Consider the following 20,011-nt stretch of genomic DNA (forward strand, 5'->3'; position numbering starts at 1 on the left):
GTGCGGAGGAAGAAAACCTTTTCTTTCATATTAGTGAGTCTTGTTTTTCTGTTTGCCTAATATAGATAACTAAAGAACCTTCATAACACAAGTAACAACATTACTCTTCTTATATTGCGCTTTCCTATTCTATAAGAGCACCCTACACACCTGGTGTTTAAAAGAGGACCTGCAATATTTACACAACATAGTGTCACCAAATTTTCAAAAGTCATATTAGATAGAGAAGCTATGAGTCTCTCAAACAATGATTGTATCTTTATTTTTATTTTTTTTTGTCATTGTAAAAAAGTTATTTATCTATTAATGGTACCATGAATGGAAAAACTAAAATATTTTTATACACTCTTTTTTTTCCCTATTCAGGCTCTCTACTAAAATAATGGCTCCTACATTCAAGTGCTTCCACTTTAATTTGAGCTTTATAGTAGGTCAATAATAAGTCAATAATAATGGTGGGCATGTGGTGGGGGAAGCTGAACGGCCAGATTAATTGGACACATACTATACAGATGAAGTCACAGTAATTATTTTATGTCTGTGTGAATATTGAGTGAAAAATGTGTTACAGTAAATGACTGCCAAAGTCGTTTACCCACAGGCATCATTGGACATATTGTATCATCCCTTGTGATGCTCTCTCGGGCCTATACTGAAGTCACCTTTGTTTTTGTTTGTTTATTTATCTTTTTTGCCTGTGGGGTCTCTTTGTATTTTGTCTGACTTTCAGCAAGCGGACTGCTGCTTCATCAGATTGAGATCTTGGGATGTTTCCAGGATTTTCTAAATGGGGTGAGACAGGAGGGACTGACAATAAAACAGAGGAGACCACAGGAAATCACAATATTTAATCAGAAATAAAATTAGTGTAGAAAATTCACACTTAAAAAAATTAGGCATGATTTTAAGGCTCGTGTGCTGCCCCGTGTTCAACCACGCATTTAGTATATGAAATGTGGAGCTGCACAAGTTTTAGACATAATTTTTGGTTGAATAATTGTTTTTCAAATTAGGAAAAAAATATTTAGATTGCCTGCTTAAGTAACAATTATTGTATGAGTGCACAAGTTGTATAGTCAAGAGGTGTGCCATCTCATAGCTCCATTCTAGAAACATCCCAGCACTCAAAATGGGAGTTTTTACACCGTGCAGATGATTTTCCGATCTGCTTGTTTGCCTTTTTCTGTTATTTCCTTAAGACAAAAAACACCCTGAAAATCAACTACCTTTGATATCTTTCTGATAAACATTTACTATCACCATTTTTCCACTTCTGTGGTCACTTGATTATATACTGAGTCAATCTAAAGGTCAAAGCTCAACTCTTAATTAACTCTGAGCCATGTGTGAGCTCTTCTGTGCATGAACTAACACTGAAATGACAACCGACTGCCTTAGAAACTTTTAGTAACCAAGTGTCAAGCCAATTACTTTTGAGCCCCAGCAATTTAAAGGACCGTATCTAACAGTCTAAGTTTTTGCAATATTGATGTAACCTCAAAGTGCAGCTATGGCTTGGCACTTTAACGTAGTATTCATTATTTTCCTTCAAATCAAATATGCTTAGTCACAAAGCATGACGAACAAAAAAGCATGTAACTGCCCAAATATAGTACTGGAATTTATACTGTCTTCTATATCTATCAGTGACTATCCTGACATTTTACGAACTAAACTGACTGATTTTTACAACATGAAAGTTTGTGTGAATGCTTTATGCCCCGCAGGTAAAACTGTTTGATTTAAACAAATTACTAGCACCAACCTAACCCATAAAATGTACATATTGAACATCAGATAATGAAATGCAAAGAGTTCAGGCAATAATACCTAAAACAGGAAATTGATTGTCCAATCCATCGAGGTAAGAAGTTTGTTTGCAATGGGAATGTGCACACTTGTAAATCCATAAAAAGCAACCGGGAGGAGAAGCCTGAAAAGCTTATTAAAGAAAAATTAAAGGAATTCTTGCCATGCGTTTTTTTTCTCACTCTCTATCTCTTTTTAACTCTTTGCACTATGTCTCTCTGTAGTTGAGTTTTGGCGGGATGCCATACAGTGGAAAGCCAGTGGGAATAGGAAGGACAAACTTTAAAGGCTGCATGGAGAGCATCAACTACAATGGAGACAACATTACAGACCTGGCCCGCCGAAAGAAGCTCGACACCTCCAGCTTTGTAAGGAAAATGTGCAAAATATATGTCTAAACGTTTTGGAATAGCGCTTATAAAGGCAGCTGCCTGTTGAACATGCTCATTATTGTCACACTAACTCCATACTTGACCCGACTGTGGGGGCAGATTATTCAATGAACAGATTCATAATTAATCAGATACTACTGACCTGTCAGTGGCCCCTCCATGTGTGTCCTTGCTGTCTTTGCAAGTGTTGTTATCATGACTGCAATTTTACCATAACTTACAGTGGAAAGACAGGTTTTCACTGCATTGACTATTCAACAGTTTATTTTCAACATATCTCGATGGCACAAGATGCAGATTAAAGGCCTTGTTTCTTTTCATGAAATGCACCCTACTTTTTCAGACTGCAGGATGCACCTTCAGCACATTAACTGCCCTGCAGTCCTAAAAATTAGCTTCTGAAAAATCTGAGCCCTTTCTCAGGGGACGGCCAGTGTATCTGCTTTGATCCCTGTTGGACTGATTGAACAAATGGTGGGACTAATCAAGTTCATTCAAACCACACCTGTAATTCTCTCTGATGACTTCACACAGCCATTTATTTCTAATCAAAACAGATCTGCTCTTAGATTTTACACACACACACACACACACACACACACACACACAAAATCAGGAATCATCTATAGTTGGAAAGGCAGCTCAATGCTGTGTGCTTGCTAATGACTAGATTAAGAGCACAAGGTTGGAGAAATTCAATGATAATTAGTGCCTAAATACCACAATAGTGTTTGTTTTTCTGCAGCACATAAAATTCACCCAGGTTACTGTTTAACTCTGTTTCTCAGCACAGCAGTGCATTAGTTACTACTATTGCTCACAGCAGGGAGGATCTCCTGGTCAGCTGGATTCTAGTTTATATGTTCTGCTTTTTCCTGATAGATGGGTTTTCTTCAAGTGTTCCCACTTCTCCCAATAATTCAGAGACTTGCATATTAACTTAATTGGTGAATCTAAATTATACATAGTTGCTGATGTTAAATAAAGGTCGATAAAATTTTAGATAAAGTGATTAATAAGATGAAAATAGTTACATTTCAAAGACAGGTAGAGCTAGAAGAAAAAGATGAGTGTGTTCAAGCTTCATCAGTCTTTCAATCTCGCTTCAGTCACTAACATGTGAAAGTAATCACGCAGAAGTGAGATTAAAAGCAACAAAAGGGTGGTGAAGTACAAGATTTCCTTAAGTGTTTGAGGCATTTATTTCACAGGCAAGCCCCCTTAAAGGCATTAGCTCTGTTTTTGACTTCTCTGTTTAAAAACTAATTAATCTCCCGTTGTCCATCTTTGTTCTTTCTTTTTTCTAATTCTGTATGCTAACAGCGAAACCTGTCCTTCACCTGTGCGGAGACCCACACCTTCCCAGTCTTTTTCAACGCCACCAGTTTCCTGCAGTTGCCTGGTCGAGCCAATCATAACACGGTATCCGTGGGCTTCCAGTTTCGTACGTGGAACCCTCATGGCCTCCTCCTATTCAGCAATCTTGATGATGGCACTCTGGAGATCTCGCTTGAGGACGGCAAGGTTGCAGTTCACATCAATGTGACGAAAGCGGCCAAAAGCTACCGAGTAGATTTATCATCAGGTGGGTTTGCCTACATAAAAACATATCACATGTACGCTTACATTATATTTGCTATTGAACTATATGGAAAAACATTCATGTAGGAAACTCCTTCTAGGAAAAAGACTTGCCACTCAACGGCCGCATTGGTTATGCTTCTTGGGCAGTGTTTTTTTCTTTCAATGGACAGTAAATGAAAACTCTATAGAACCAATAATCAAGCCTGATTGCAACAAAATAAGTTTTAATAAGGTTTAAAGGTTTTTTTTTCTCTACAGCATACTAAAACAAAAATGTAATATGATGAGTAGATATACCTACCAACTCACAGCTGAGGTGGCTCATGTGTTTCCCACATCAGCTGTTGTTTTGCTCTTTGGGGACAGGAGCATGTGAGCGGTGTGCTATGAAGGCAAGGCAAGGCAAGGCAAGTTTATTTGTATAGCACAATTCAACAACAAGGTGATTCAAAGTGCTTTACAGAGACATTAGAAACAAGAACAAATAAAAAGCATGATTTAAAATTGAATAAAACAAGCAAATAAACTAACTAACTAATTAACAAACAAACAAACAAACAAACAAACAACAGTATATAAAATCAAAACAGATAAAATCAGAACAGTAGATAAAATCAGTAGTTAAATGTAAGTTTTGAAATTTAAGCTTAAAGTGTGGATTTGGTGCTTTATTCAAATGCAGCTGAGAACAGGTGAGTCTTCAACCTGGATTTAAATAAACTGAGTGTTTCAGCTGATCTGAGGCTTTCTGGGAATTTGTTCCAGATATAAGGAGCATAAAAGCTGAATGCAGCTTCTCCGTGTCTGGTTCTGACTCTGGGAACTGATAAAAGACCGGATCCAGATGACCTGAGGGATCTGGAAGGTTCATACTGGGTCAGGAGGTCATTGATGTATTTTGGTCCTAAACCATTCAGAGCTTTATAGACCAGCATCAGAACTTTAAAGTCTATCCTCTGACGGACAGGCAGCCAGTGTAAGGACCTCAGAGCTGGACTGATGTGGTCCACTTTTTTGGTCTTAGTGAGGACTCGAGCAGCAGAGTTCTGAATGAGCTGTAGTTGTCTGACTGATTTTTTAGGTAGACCTGTAAAGATGCTGTTACAGTAATCAAGCCTACTAAAGATGAATGCATGGACTAGTTTTTCCAGGTCCTGTTGAGACATCAGATCTTTTATCCTTGATATATTCTTGAGGTGATAGTAAGCTGACTTTGTTATTGTCTTAATGTGTTTTTCTAAGTTTACGTCTGCATCCATCACTACACCCAAATTTCTCGCCTGGTTTGTGGTTTTTAGATGTATAGATTGAAGTTCTCTGGTGACCTGTAATCGTTTTTCTTTGGCGCCAAAGACTATTACCTCAGTTTTGTTTTTGTTTAGCTGGAGAAAATTGTGGCACAACCAGTCATTGATTTCCTCAATGCATTTACCAAGAGCCTGTACAGGGCCTCGGTCTCCTGGTGACATTGTGATATATATTTGTGTGTCATCTGCATAGCTGTGATAGTTTATTTTGTTGTTGTTTATAATCTGTGCCAGTGGGAGCATGTAGATGTTAAACAGAAGAGGTCCCAAGATGGAACCAAGATGGAACCTTGGGGAACTCCACATGTGATACTTGTCTGCTCAGATGTGAAGTTACCTATTGATACAAAGTATTTCCTGTTTTCTACGTATGTTTTGAACCAGTTTAGTACAGTTCCTGAAAGACCTGTCCAGTTCTCCAGTCGTTTGAGTAATATGTTGTGGTCAACTGTATCAAATGCTGCACTGAGATCCAGTAAAACTAGGACTGACGTTTTTCCACTGTCTGTATTCAGACATATGTCATTAAACACTTTGGTCAGAGCGGTTTCAGTGCTGTGGTTCTGTCTAAAACCTGACTGGAAGGCATCGTAGCAATTATTCTGTTTTAAGAAGTAACTGAGCTGTTGAGAAACTGCTTTTTCAATGATCTTACTTAAAAACGGGAGATTTGAGATCGGCCTGTAGTTGTTCATTTGTGTCTTGTCAAGATTGTCCTTTTTCAGTATAGGTTTGACTACAGCAGTTTTTAGTGATTCTGGAAACACACCTGATAATAAAGAAAAGTTGACGATCTGCAACAGGTCTGACTCTAAAGTCTTTGAGACCTTTTTGAAAAAACTTGTTGGCAGGACATCTAAACAGCAGGAGGAGGAGTTCAGTTGACCTAAGATGTCCTCCAGGTCTTTGCTGTTAATAGGTTGAAACTGTTTCATGGTGTTTAAACAGTTTTTTGGTGGACACAGTACATATCCTGGATCTGCTGTTGATGTACCAATTGCTTGTCTAATTTTTTGGATTTTTTCAGTGAAGAATTTGGCAAAGTCATTGCAGGCCATGGTCGAATGAAGTTCAGCTGCCACTGACACAGGGGGGGTTGTTAGCCTGTCAACTGTAGAAAATAAGACCCGAGCATTATGGCTGTTTTTAGTGATGATGTCAGAGAAGTAGGACCTCCTTGCATTCCTCAGTTGTAAATTATAATTGTGAAGTTTCTCTTTATAAATGTCATAATGAACCTGGAGGTTTGTTTTTCTCCATCTGCGCTCAGCTTTCCTACACTCTCTTTTTTCATTTTTCACCAGTGTGGAGTTTCTCCATGGAGACTTTTTCCTTCCAGAGATAACCTTCACCTTAATGGGAGCAATAGTGTCCATTACATTTAACATGTTAGCATTGAAGCTATTGACGAGCTCATTGACTGACCCTCTGGACAGGTCAGGTGTTAATGGGAAGACCTGGTTAAAAATTGCACTACTGTGTTCAGTGAAGATAAAACTGAAGCAAAAATTGATTCTTGAAATTTAATGTGCACGCTGCATGATTAATTGAATTCTGAACAGAAGTGAATCTGACTTTTTGTTCCATATTGGGAGCATTCAAACCAGCCCTAACATGAAGACAGTCCATGACAGACAGGTGTTTCGTAATTCCATTTCAGTATTTGATCTCTTGTTTTTTTGACAATTGCTTTGTGTGGTTTTAAACCCAACACTAACAGGCGAACCGGTGAGGACAGCAGTGGAACTGTTGTCTTTGTATTTTCTGTCATATAATCTACCAAAAGCACATGTTTGATTCAGTGAGATGTAAGTGCAGCTAATCCTCATTAGCCAAAAAGTTCAGGCTTTTTCTTGTTCTAAGCACTCTGTTTTGAACTGCTTATTACTATTGTTCTTGGCTCTGTGTGATATCGGTTGACTTGGGACATGGGAGGTTACTAAAATGGCTTAGTTTGAGACAGGGGATGAACTGGGGGGGGGGGGGGGGGGGGGGGGGGTGTCGCATCAAGTTCCACTACAAGGTAATTAAGCGTGAGTTTGAAATGCTAATTTTCAAAGCCGCTCTTGTCGATTCCAAGAATAAAAATAATGAGCTGAAAATAAGAAAACTTGGTGCCCATTAAACTGATGCACATAAAGCTGGAAGTTATTATTAAGGTAGAAACAAAATAAGGTTCAAAATAATTTTAGCCATGATGCTATCATCTGTGGCTCTTTTTATTCCATTTATTTCATTCCCTTCCTACAACCTTTCTTGCCCCTCACCCCTTCCTCCCATACTCTTATTTCTTCCTTCCCCTTCTTTCTTTCTCCCTCTCTGTAGACACACTCATTTATTCTGTCCACTGCTGCTTTAATAGGCCATTATGCCCAGGGGTAGGGATTATTACAGAGTTACCCTCTAGGCTAATTGGGATTGAGCCTGCGATTACATCAGTATTACCAGAGTACATAGACACACAAACACATACCCGCACACGCAAACACATGCTCCCTCCTTTGATTCTGTTATTAGTATCTCTGAAAAAGAAAGCCAAACTGGCTTCTAGCTTCAATGACACAGTGGGAGCTCAGTAGACTTATAATGAAATGCTTAGTCCCTCTTAATGGCAAATATACTGGGGAGAGACGTGCAGATATGCACACATCGAGGAGCGAAACGAGAGTGAGAGAAAAGAGAGGCTTCTCACAGACACAACGCCATCCAGTTTTCCCACTGGGGATAATTTGTTTATGGAGCGTTTAAGTGACAGCTTATTCAGACATATACCTATTTCCAAACAGATAAGATAAATAAAGTATTTCTCATTTTCTCTGTTAGCTTGAAGGAAAAACACACAAGCACACAAATTCTTTCATTTGGAGCTTTTAACCCGAGTAACCTTTTAGCCATCTAAGACTGCAAATTCACCAATGATGGTTAATCACAGAAAGTGTTTTTTACTAAATCTCTGGTTTAGGCCAAATAATATGCCATTACATGAGTCAGAATAAGGCATGTGATTAATTCCTGTAAACAGAATTGAATCACATACTGTAAACTTTGAAATGTACAAAGCTGATTTCAACACGTCTGTTTATGGACACAAATATCTAATCAGCCAGTCGGATGGCAACAATTCAGCGCATTTAGGCACGTAGACATGGTGAAGTTCAAATTGATTATCACAATAGGGAAGAAGGGTAAATTATGTGTCTTTAAATGTGGCATTGTTGTTTGTGCCAGATGGGCTGCTCAGAATATTTCAGAAACTGCTGATCCACTGGGATTTTCCAACATTACCATCTCTAGGGTTGAAAGAGACTGGTCTGAAAAAGAGAAAATATCCAGTGAGTTCTCTGGGCAAAAATGCTTTGTTGATGACAGCGGTCAGAGGAGAATGGACAGATTGCTTCAACTGATAGGAAGGCAGCAGAAACTAATCACTCGTTATAACGTATAAGGTATGCATGAGAGCATCTCGAACCTTGAAGCACATGGGCTAAAGCAACAGAAGACCAGATCAGGGACTAATACTGGAAGCTAAAAACAAAAAACTGAGTTCATGCGAGCTGGACAGTAATGCTGGCTGTTCTGATGAGTCCTGATTTCTGCTGCAGCATTTGGGGGGCAAGGTCAAAATTAGGTGTGAACAACATGAAATCTTGAATCCCTTGTGCCATGTATTAAGACTTCAGGCTGCTGGTCATGTAATTGTGCAGTGGATATTTTCTTGGCACTCTTGCACTATGTCATGAAGCTCAAGTCATCTTAAACAGCTTTCATAGAGATGAAATTTAAGTCACTGTACTCAAATGACCTCCACAGTCACTAGATCTGCACCTTTGGGATGTGGTGGAACAAGAAATTCACATCCATAGATGAGCAGCAGACAAATTCACAGCAACTACTGCATGTGATGCTTAAAAGTATATGGCGTTCCAAGCATTTCCTTTTTTGCCCCCAGAAACATATTCTTTAAAGCTCCATTAAGCAGTTTGTTTCGTCAAATGAAATGAAATGCTGTAAAGATAGTGTTATTGAAAGCTAGAATTAGAGGAAGGTCTGTAATAAGCCAGTTAGACTGAGACTTTTTCTTCCCCCCCCCTCCCCCCCTCAGGAGCCATTGGATCAGACCGCAGCAAGAATGCAAACCAATGTTAGACATTTACATAACGATAAATATTATGATTCTCAATAGAAGGCCCATGCCAGTCTGTTTTTACTCTAAATGTGTCATTAATGACAGACAGTTGTTCCACATGTTCATATATATAATACTTTATCTAGGAGAACACGTTTGGGCTCACTGAGGTTGTGATTGAGGCCACTTTTCTTTTTTTGCCTAATGTACTTTTAGGTGCAACCTGGTAATTAAACGCATTTTTCTGAAAACTAAACGGGCAGGTGGAACACAAGAAATAGGGAGAGCAGATGATGCAAAGAAGGCTTGAATAAAATCATCATATATCTTCATAACCTCTTTCTTGCCACTGTGGGTCTGAGGTCATTAAAGTCTCCACCCCCACACGCCAAATCCACCAGACCATAGATCTTCCCCACTATGAACACACACATCGACTAAACACACACATCCAAATCAAATCAAATCACATCAAATCACTTTTTTATTGTCACATCACATGTGCAGGCACACTGGCACAGCACATGCGAGTGAAATTCTTGTGTGCGAGCCCCACAAGCAACAGAGATGTGCAAACACAACAACACAAACGAGCAAAATACAAGAATGGCCAACCTGAAACTAATAAATATATGTACAATATATAATAGTGTATGCATTTCTGGATGTGTATACTAAATATTTTCCTACGTGTGTGTGTGGTGTGTGTGTGTGTGTGTGTATGCACATTTTTACAAATTGAATAGTTAAAAAAAAAAAAAAAAAAAAAAAAAAAAATAATAATAATAATAATAATAATAATAATAATAATAATAAAATATACAGAGTTGAATATGTGCAAAACAAGTGGCATTTATATACAGTGTGGAGTGCATAATGTTAAAGTTCCAGTAGTGAAGCTGAGGTGTCTATGACGTGTTCAGCAGTCTGATGGCCTGATGGAAGAAGCTGTCTCTCAGTCTGCTGGTACGGGACCGGATGCTGCAGAACCTCCTTCCTGATGGAAGTAGTCTGAACAGTTTATGGCTGGGGTGACTGGAGTCCTTGATGATCCTCCCCGCTTTCCTCAGGCACCGCTTCCTGTAGATGTCTTGGAGGGAGGGAAGCTCACCTCCAATTATCCGTTCAGAGCACCGCACTACTCGCTGGAGAGCTTTGCGGTTGTAGGCGGTGCTGTTGCCATACCAGGTGGTGATGCATCCAGTGAGGATGCTCTCAATGGCACAGTGATAGAAGGTCCTGAGGATGCGGGGGCTCATGCCGAATCTTTTCAGTCTCCTGAGAAAGAAGAGGCGCTGCTGCGCCTTCTTCACTGTTTTGTTTGTGTGTACTGACCACGTAAGATCCTCAGCCAGATGTACGCCAAGGAACCGGAAGCTGCTCACTCTCTCCACAGCAGCGCCGTTGATGGTGATGGGGGTGTGTACTTCTCTGCACCTCCGGAAGTCCACTATCAACTCCTTTGTCTTTGCGACGTTGAGGGTGAGATGGTTGTCTTGACACCAGTGGGTCAGGGCGCTGACCTCCTCCCTGTAAGCCGTCTCATCACCGTTGGTGATAAGACCCACCACTGTAGTGTCGTCCGCAAACTTCACAATGATGTTGGAGCTGTTAGTGGCTGTGCAGTCGTAGGTGTAGAGTGAGTACAGGAGAGGGCTCAGTACACACCCCTGTGGAGCACCAGTGTTCAGTGTGATGGGGGATGAGGTGATGCTGCCCAGTCTGACCACCTGGCGTCTGTCAGACAGGAAGCTAAGGATCCAGCTGCAGAGGGAGCTGCTCAGTCCTAGATCCTGCAGTTTCCTGTCCAGCTTCGAGGGAACGATGGTATTGAATGCTGAGCTGTAATCTACAAACAGCATCCTCACATACGTGTCTCTCTTCTCCAGGTGTGACAGGGCAGTGTGTAGTGTCAGGGCTATGGCATCATCAGTGGACCTGTTGTGGCGGTATGCAAACTGTAGAGGGTCCAGTGAGTCGGGTAGTGCAGAGCAGATGAAGTCCCTGACCAGCTTCTCGAAGCATTTGCTTACGATGGGGGTCAGGGCTACAGGTCGCCAGTCGTTCAATGAGGAGATGGTGGAGGATTTGGGTACAGGGACGATGGTGGCCATTTTGAAGCAGGCTGGGACTACAGACAGAGAGAGGGAAAGGTTGAAGATGTGCGTGAACACTCCAGCCAGCTGAGCCGCGCATGACCTGAGGACGCGGCCGGGAATCCCGTCCGGACCAGTAGCTTTGCGTGCGTTCACCTTCCTGAAGCACTTCCGCACATCCTCCTCAGACACAGTGTGCGCACTGACGTCATCCGCGGTGCGCACACTGTCCGGTCTCATGGTGTTCGCTGTGTCGAATCTAGCGTAGAATACGTTTAGATCCTCACACAGAGAGGCCGTGGTCTGTGGTGTGCTGGTTTTCCCTCTAAAGTCTGTGATCGTGTTTAGTCCCTGCCACATACTCCGAGGGTTGTCAAACTGTTGCTCCACCCTGTCCCTGTACTCACGTTTGGCTGCTTTGATCGTCTTCCGGAGTTGGTAACAGAAGTCCACTAACAGAAGTATGCTTATTCAAGATGTGTGTGTGTGTGTGTGTGTGTGTAGCTGTTTTGTGTGTGTGTGTGTGATAGCAACAACTTGCAGTAAAAGTGTTTGTGACCACTGAAAAGATGCTCTTCTGTTCTCTGACAAAACGTCTGTCATTTCATCCATTTATCTCTCAGTCAGGCAGATAAAGAGTAAAACAAAAGGGCACACGAAGCTTTTGGGAGAACACTCCAGGTGAGACTGTGGGAATCCTTTGAATAATGTTTTTGTGAGCGTGTTTATATCTAGTCGATTCTCTAATTTTCCCATGACTTTCCCACACACTCATTAACTCTGTTGTTGTTTCTTTTACTCTCATCACTCATTTATTGGAACAAAATAACAGTTTTGTTAGAGTGTAGCTGCAAATTGTTGTGTTAATGACCATGCAGCAGGACCAAAGCATGTTTGGTATATCCAAACTAAAATTAAAGTTCTATTTTCTCATTTACCAACCATGAAAATTTCCAATAAACCAAAGCCAATGAAAGAGGATCTCTTTGTACCTGTAGCTGGTAGGTGGCAGGTATTTGAGTATATGTGTTGAAGACGCTTTCCTCTGATCACCTCTTGATTAAATATTGAATTATTAGGCACCAGCATTGTTTCCATGGAAACAATACTCACTGTCTCCACTGCTTTTGCACGGACCAAGAAATCTAATTTCCTATGAGATTCCTGTGATACATAGTGAGGAAATATATTTTATACTCCTGTTTAGCTGTCAAAGAAGAAAAAACATTAAAATAGTGGTAATTAATCTTATTGAATTAAACATCCCACTACATCGTGAAGAAAATATGACTCTATTTATAGACTATAGCACTCTGCATTGTAGACCTCCATATTTTACTTTAGACTGAGACAAGTAACAAGAGGCATGAATGCATGTGGGAAGGCCAAAAAATGTTATTTATAATAAGAATTATCAGTAGATTTGTACATTTCCAAAATAGTTAATAGCCTACAAATCATCAGTAATGTTATCATATATGTTTTAAAAGCTACTTTCAGCTGCTCACTTATATACAAGCGGTTGCCACATCTCCGTATGTTTGATTTGTGACTTGCACCAGGGATCTTTGTTAGACAATTGTGTACACCACTATACATTTGCCTAACAAATGTAGCTCAGGACGTAGATCACCTATTAATCACAAGGTTAATGGTTCCATCCCTGGCTCCTCCAACCTGCATGACAAAGTGGCTTTAACTAAGATACCTTGCACTACATTTACCCCGATCCATTGAAGTCTTGGCATGTAAACATTAGGTTAAAAAGTGCTTAAGCATTGAAAAAGAAAGAAAAAGCATTTCTATAAATGTGCGTGTGTGAATTGAATAATCAAGGCTTGTATTGAGTGAGTTCTTAAAGTAATTAGAAGTGCTATATAAGTACCAGTCCATTTATCCCTACACTTTGGAGGTACATTTTGTGGCTGAAAACCTACCAGTTAGTGAAAATGAAAAATTCTGAATGATTATTTATGCCAGTGCCGCTCCACCTGCCTTTTAAACACTACTTAAAACATGTATTATTAGTGCCAGAATAAACTTTTATGACAGCCTATGTATTTAGTATTTAGTATTTATTTATTTATTGTCATTGTCAAGAACAATGAAATTGCGTTTGGGGCTTCCATACAACCCAAAAAAAAAGAAGAAAATAATAAATACCCCTTAAAACCCAAGTGTACATATTTAACCCAGTGTGACTCCAATGCAATAAGACAATCCTTAGCAATAATGTTCGTAGAAATTCAGACAAAGACCTGAGAAACATGACAAAATACAACAATGCAACCCATTCAATATTATTGTACTGTGAGATATGATATCAGATATGATAGTTATCTATTTAAGAAAGAGGGGGGGGGGGGGGCAGGAGGGGGAAGAGAATAAACATATGATGCACCAATGCAGACCAGTTCATTGCTATTAAGAAGTTGGATATGGTTATTGTCCGTGAGAGGGGGGCAGAGAGTTCAGGAGCCTCACAGCCTGTGGATACAGGCTGTTGGCCAGTCTGGATGTTCTGGCCTGTATAGACCTGTACCTTCTCCCTGAGGGCAGCAGATGGAAAAGGTGGCGCGCAGGGTGATGTTGGTCCCGCAGGATACTGTGCACCCTCCTCAGACAGCGAGTGGGGAAGATATTACTGATCTCTGGCAGACTTGTTCCAATAATTCTGCCAGCTTCTTTCACCACCCGCTGGAGTGCCAGCGGGTGCTTGCCTGTTTTATTAACTTTAATTAAAGTAATTTACTAACTAATTAATTTGAAAATTTCTAGCAATAGTTATTAACATCACCCAATGTAATATCAGAGTCCAGCATTTTAACCTTTTTTTTCTGTTAGATATTTTTGCACATGCTTTATGCAGTGTTTTATTTCTCAGGTTTATAAATGGTTAATGTTATGCAAACAACTTTTTCATCTGCTTTCCTTTCCCCTACTCATTTTTTTTTTCATTTATTGACTCTTCTCCTCATTATTTTTGTAAATCAGCGTATTTGCTTGCATTATTTATACAACTAGGGAACTATATCTTCCCACAGAATCATTCTCTGTCAGAGGTAAGCCTCGCTGCAAAATTGGACAAAGCCAGAGGCAGCAGAAACTATTTGATTCAGCGTCCTCCAAAGTTTAAATATTTTGCCATTTTAAAATTCTGCATGTGCGTATGTACTTGCATTCATACTTCATACCCATCAACTCGGCAAGAAGTCATAAAATCATTTCTTTTGAGATGCAGAATTGCCATCAGTCACACATGAGGTTACTTGCACAGTCCGAACAGGAAGCATAGAGCATTACAATAATGGAAAGGCCTGAGGCACACATTTGAGGGGAAAAAAACACAGTACAGCCACCCACCGATTATAATGTTATATTGTTTCATTCCCCCAGAATGTGTGTGTGTGTGTCCATGTCCAAATGCATTTGTATTTGTATGTATATATGTGTGCATAGCCAAAGCTTAATATGTCATAGTCTGGAGCTTTGTTTGGTTGGTATATTGCCATCTGGGAGGACGTGCAAAGCTCTTTGAATTACCTTGGAGGGCTGAATATTTAGGAGTGGAGGAGATGGGTGGTAGTGGGGAGGAGGGGGGTTAAAATTCATGAGTGCCAGAGGGTCCCATAAATTCATAGCAGACAAAATTCATTTAAAGTGTACATACAGGATCAATATGTAATAGAAACAGGGTAAAAAAAAAAAAAAAAAAAAGAAGAGGAGAGGAGAGACCTTTGACCCTTAACAAACCCTTTATTGGTTCAATTTTTCATTTACAACAAGAAAATATTAAATTGAAGCTTAACATGGATCTACAACACGCACACAAATAAATAAATAAACAAAAATATATACATGCATGCATAAATGGTATATTGCATGATTTATTTTGCATGGAATATGACATTAAGAATCCTTTTTTCACAGTTTTATTGCACAGGACAGCACTGACTCCCCAACCATAAACATATGTTTTAATGTCTGACACTATTTTACGATACACAAATTTTATTTTAAGACCTGAAGCCACCAACTGGGCGATATTGGAAAAAAAATCTCATTACATTTTTTTTTTAAATATCAGTCGATACCATCATTAATCAGGATAAGAATCAAATAAGTTTTTCTGACAAGCTTTAAGGTTCCATTTTACTATCAATTGAAGTTATGAGGTTACCTAAACATTTCATCTGCGCCCCATTCTACTGTAGGAATGTTTGTTGTACTTTTCTGTTTCACTCTGCAAGCAAAGGCCTGTCACATTTTGACCAGTTGACCACCATAGTGCCAGTTTCATCATCAGCATATGCAGACAAGCTCACTGTGCTTATTACTACACTCGCAAAGGTCAACCCTGCAAGACCATGCCTGAGTTGAATAAGAAGAGATCATTTGTAGGAACTGAATACGATTTATTGAGATAGAGAACTTAATGTATTTGGCAATTAGACTCCGATTACTCATCACGTGTGACCGTAGGGAACATGCTTTTTTTTGCAGTACTAGAATAAAGTGTAATTGCACATCCACTACAGCATCAACATCAACTGGTTAAAGTGGGTCAAAAAATGTTTATAGTTTGAATAAAGATTTTTTTTTTTTTTAATTTCAGGAAATTGATGCACGTTAAATGTAGCAGTAGTAGTAGTTTAGAGAGGGGGCGTAACAGAAAATAATTGAGAAGCACTGACTTATACCAAGAGTACAAGCTTTACTAAAACCAAAGGACTTTAATTTTTAAAAAAAAAGATAAAGATTAACTCCATGAAATGACTTTTCCTGGTAAATAGAAAGAAAAAAAATGTTTGCAGGAAATCCATCAACCGACCACAGCTGAGCTGCTGAACTGCTGCCGACATTTCATCAAAAGAGATGGTGGTCTCCAGTGAAGCAGGCTGCTTCACCCACTCGAGACGAAGGCCCAATATCTTAGCCAAACAGTCCACATCACAGTTGTCAGCACTAAAGCTTGAGTGCAACTCTGCAGCAAGCTTTCTCAACCCTCAAGAGTCAGATGTTAGAGACCCATCTGAGAGCTTGAGGTGCAGCATTTGATTGAACTTTTTTCTCCAACTTAAAAAAATATGGGTTGGAGCTTTATTTTATAGTAGGGATGCGAGTTCTAATTAAAGACCCTTTCGCTTTTTCTTGGAGAAACCGACCTAAAGCCTTCCTCCCATTATCCATCCCAAGCACTGTTATTATTGTCTGTCCCATTAATAATTGTGTCTGTCTTCTTTAACCCTAATGTCCCTTTCTATATCCGCAAGGCAATTCTTTTCAATAGCTGTTATGACTGTAGTGTATTCTTTGCAAAAGAAAAGTCTCATTTACAAGACCTGTTTCAGACAGTATAATAAAATGACAACATTAAAAAGAAACAATAAAATTATGCTCTATTTAACCTATTATTGTATTTTTGATCAATTACAAAGATAAATTGCATCACGCCTAACTGCCCTCACACTGCCCTCAGAGACTTTTAGGTATGTATAATGTAGGATAGAGTTTCCGCCACACATCTGTGAAATTAATTTCATCAGTGGTGGTCAGAAGGGAGGCTGAAGGTGGGTGATCTTCCTCTATATTCCTATCAGCTGTAGAATAGGTGGTAAAATTCCAGTCCCGTACGTACCACTACAACTGAGCTACTGTAATACTCCTTTCATTTGTCACTTAGGTTGTGAAATTACACTACACAGTCAGTACCAGAGCTCTGAGCATTTATGAATGAACATTTATGAATAAAAATAATATATCCCTGATTGGTGCTTCCACTACTTGGAACCTACTCTGCTCCACTTCACACATTGAAATGTTTGTTAAATGAAGGTGCTGAGAAAATAAAACTGCTACTTGCACTCTAGGATTACTGGCTTGACTAAGAAAACACTGCCCCCTTGAACTCATTCCCCATTCAGCTTCATTATCCACAGAGCTGTGTGCTTCCTGTAAAAGGACCACATCAATGTTTTTATTTCTACTAGGCTCAGTTGGCAGTTCTGGCCTTTCTCTATCCCTACTTTCATTGATGTTCAATGTTCCCACTATTAAAACCACCTTACAAAGCAGAAAGAATAGGGGAGAAAGAGGACACTGATTCCCTTCCTAAGGAAGACCTCCTCCTGTGCGCCAGCCATTTCATTATCTTACCTTAGATTAGTTTCCCCTCATTTTTCCTTGCTTCTTTCATTTGTCTTTCTGAGATGGTCCACTGTTTCTTCATTGTGAAGCTTAACAGTTGTTGGGGTAGCAGTTGTGACCTTCACCTTTTTGTGCTGCATATTTTGTGGGTTTTTGTTAACTGGGGGGTGGCCACTAACCGGAAGGTTGGTGGTTCAATCCCAGTCTGCTCCAGTGTGCATGCCAAATATGCGTATGCAGTCTGCATGTCCATATTTGTATGCAGACTTGGGCAAGATACTAACCCCATGTTTCCCTCCGATACATCCATCGGAGTATGAATGCTTGTAGAAACAGCTTAGAAACTTAGAAACAGCTTAGAAAAAAGTGCTTGTGTGAATGAGTGAATGTACAAGTTCTGTAAAGTGCTTTGAGTGCTTAGATTGAGTAGAAAAGGGTCATTCAGGTACGTGAACACCTGTTAGCAAATTTTCAAAGCGGATCAGCCTGTTTTCATTATGGATGAAGCAGGAAACCCAGACATAGTGATGTATGTTTAAGACATCAATAAAGGCAAAATACCAACAACAAATCATCGAAGGTCACCCCTCTCTAAACAAAAAGAAAAATCAACAGCCTTGTTCATCTGAGAGCCGTAAGTGATGTCTTCACGGCCAGCCTGTTTTCCTACAGCCAAAAGAACCTGCTCTACAGTAAACTGTGGGGCACTCATCACTCCAACCCCGTGTCTAATTGACAGGGAAGGAGAACCCACACTAGGGAGGTATGCCGTGGCTCAAAAGAAAACAAATGATTAACTAAGTTTTGTTCACCCAACACAAATCAATGAAATAAACTTCTCTTACCTTTTCATCAAGGACAAGATGTAAAGAAAGAAAAAAAAACACACAGTCAAGAACTCAGCAGCTCCTCACAATCATCCGCCACCTTCACACACTCGCTCACTCACGCTCCCAGCATGCAGCGCAGTAGGGAGAGGAGGTAGGTGACTTGCCCTAGTCTCCAAATGATTTATTGCACACAACATTCCATTCAATTCAGTTTTATTTATAAAGAGCCAAATCACAACAACAGTTGCATCAAGGTGTTTTATATTGTCAGGTGAAGACCCTACCATAATTCAAGAAAAACAGAGAAAACTCCAACAGTCATATGACCTATGAGCAAGCACCTTTGCGCCAGCAGAAAGGAAGTACGCTCTCTCTTTTTAGTCCCTGTTAGTATGGTCAGTTGCTGCAGGATTGTGTATCAAGTGTAGGCTTTCCAGGGAGTTTTAAGTCCATCCTGACAACAACGAATTGCAGCAGTCCAGCCTAGAAGTAATAAATGCATAAACTAGTTTTTCAGCATCACTCTAAGACAGGATGTTTCAAATTTTGGAGATATTACACAAATGGACGAAAGCAGTCCTACATATCTGTTCAATGTGCATACTAAAGGACTTAGCCTGATCAAAAATGACCCCAAGATTCCTCACAGTGTTACTGGAGGCCAGGGTAAGCATCTGGATAAATACTGCATTTCTAAGATTTTTAGGGCCGAATGCAATAACTTCACTTTCATCTGAATTTTGAAGCAGGAAATCTGAGGTCATCCAGGTCTTTATGTCTTTAAGACATCCCTGCAGTTTTATTAATTGGTGTGTGTTTTCTGGCTTCATGGATAGATAAAGCTGGGTGTCATCTGCAGAGCAGTGAAAGTGTATGCTATGCTTTCTAATGATACTGTCTAAGGAAGGCATGTATAATATAAACACAATTGGTCCTAGCATGGAACCCTGTGGAACTCCATAATTAACCTTAGTGTGTCAAGAGGACTCTCCGTTTACATGAATAAATTGGAGTCTATTACATAGATATGAATCAAATTTCAAATGAACTTTTGATTTGAGGCTTTCTTTGTCGTAGGCGCTACAGTATCTAGAGTTGTAAGCAGTGAAGAAGTAAAAATATTAACAAGATAATCAACCTCTGTGGGAATAGTGTTCAGGTAGCTGTGCTGCACTGTGTTTGCACAGAGCATGAAGAAGATAACAGTGGATGGATTATATCCTTAAACTTGGTTACAGAAAGACATCTGCTGTCATGAAATCTATTCCCCACTTCTGTGTAATCCATTATTGTAACCAGACAAAAGAGGGTAAAACTAGGAAATACTGGTAAACATTCCCTTTCTATGCCATATATCAGGGGAAGATCTAGAGTGTGATTAAAGTGATGGGTGGGTTCTTTTACATTCTGAAAGAAGCCAGTTGAGTCTAATAATAGATTTAAAATGTGTTGAGGCTGTCATTTTTGCTATCTACATGGATGTTTAAATCACCCACAATAATTATTTTATCTGAGGTCAGCACTGATTTTGATAAAAAGTCTGAGCATCCAAACAGAAACTCTGAGTATGGCTCAGGTAAATGATAGCAACAAATGAAACTGCTTTTTGAGTTTTCCAGCTAGGGTGGACAAGGCTAAGCATCGCGTTTTAAAATGAATTAAAACTCAGTCTGGTTGTTGAGCTGGAGTGGGAGATTGCTGCCACACCACCCCACCACGC

The 20,011-nt window shown here is 39.7% G+C and overlaps 1 protein-coding gene across 2 annotated transcripts in view; it reads left to right on the forward strand.

The window, feature by feature from the left end:
- Positions 1 to 20,011, forward strand: part of cntnap2a (contactin associated protein 2a) — a 409,058-nt gene that overhangs the window by 224,906 nt on the left and 164,141 nt on the right. For both annotated transcript variants that reach the window (XM_086306026.1, XM_086306027.1), the window contains exons 8-9: positions 2,034 to 2,177; positions 3,525 to 3,786. In XM_086306026.1, the coding sequence (XP_086162152.1) occupies positions 2,034 to 2,177; positions 3,525 to 3,786 (406 nt within the window). The remainder of the gene's footprint in view (positions 1 to 2,033; positions 2,178 to 3,524; positions 3,787 to 20,011) is intronic.

Source organism: Aulonocara sp. 'chitande type north' Nkhata Bay, linkage group LG9 (assembly GCF_057382095.1).
Source record: "Aulonocara sp. 'chitande type north' Nkhata Bay isolate Kocher_YH1m ecotype deep benthic linkage group LG9, A_spYH_male_GT1.1, whole genome shotgun sequence".
Classification (NCBI taxonomy): Eukaryota; Metazoa; Chordata; class Actinopteri; order Cichliformes; family Cichlidae; genus Aulonocara; species Aulonocara sp. 'chitande type north' Nkhata Bay.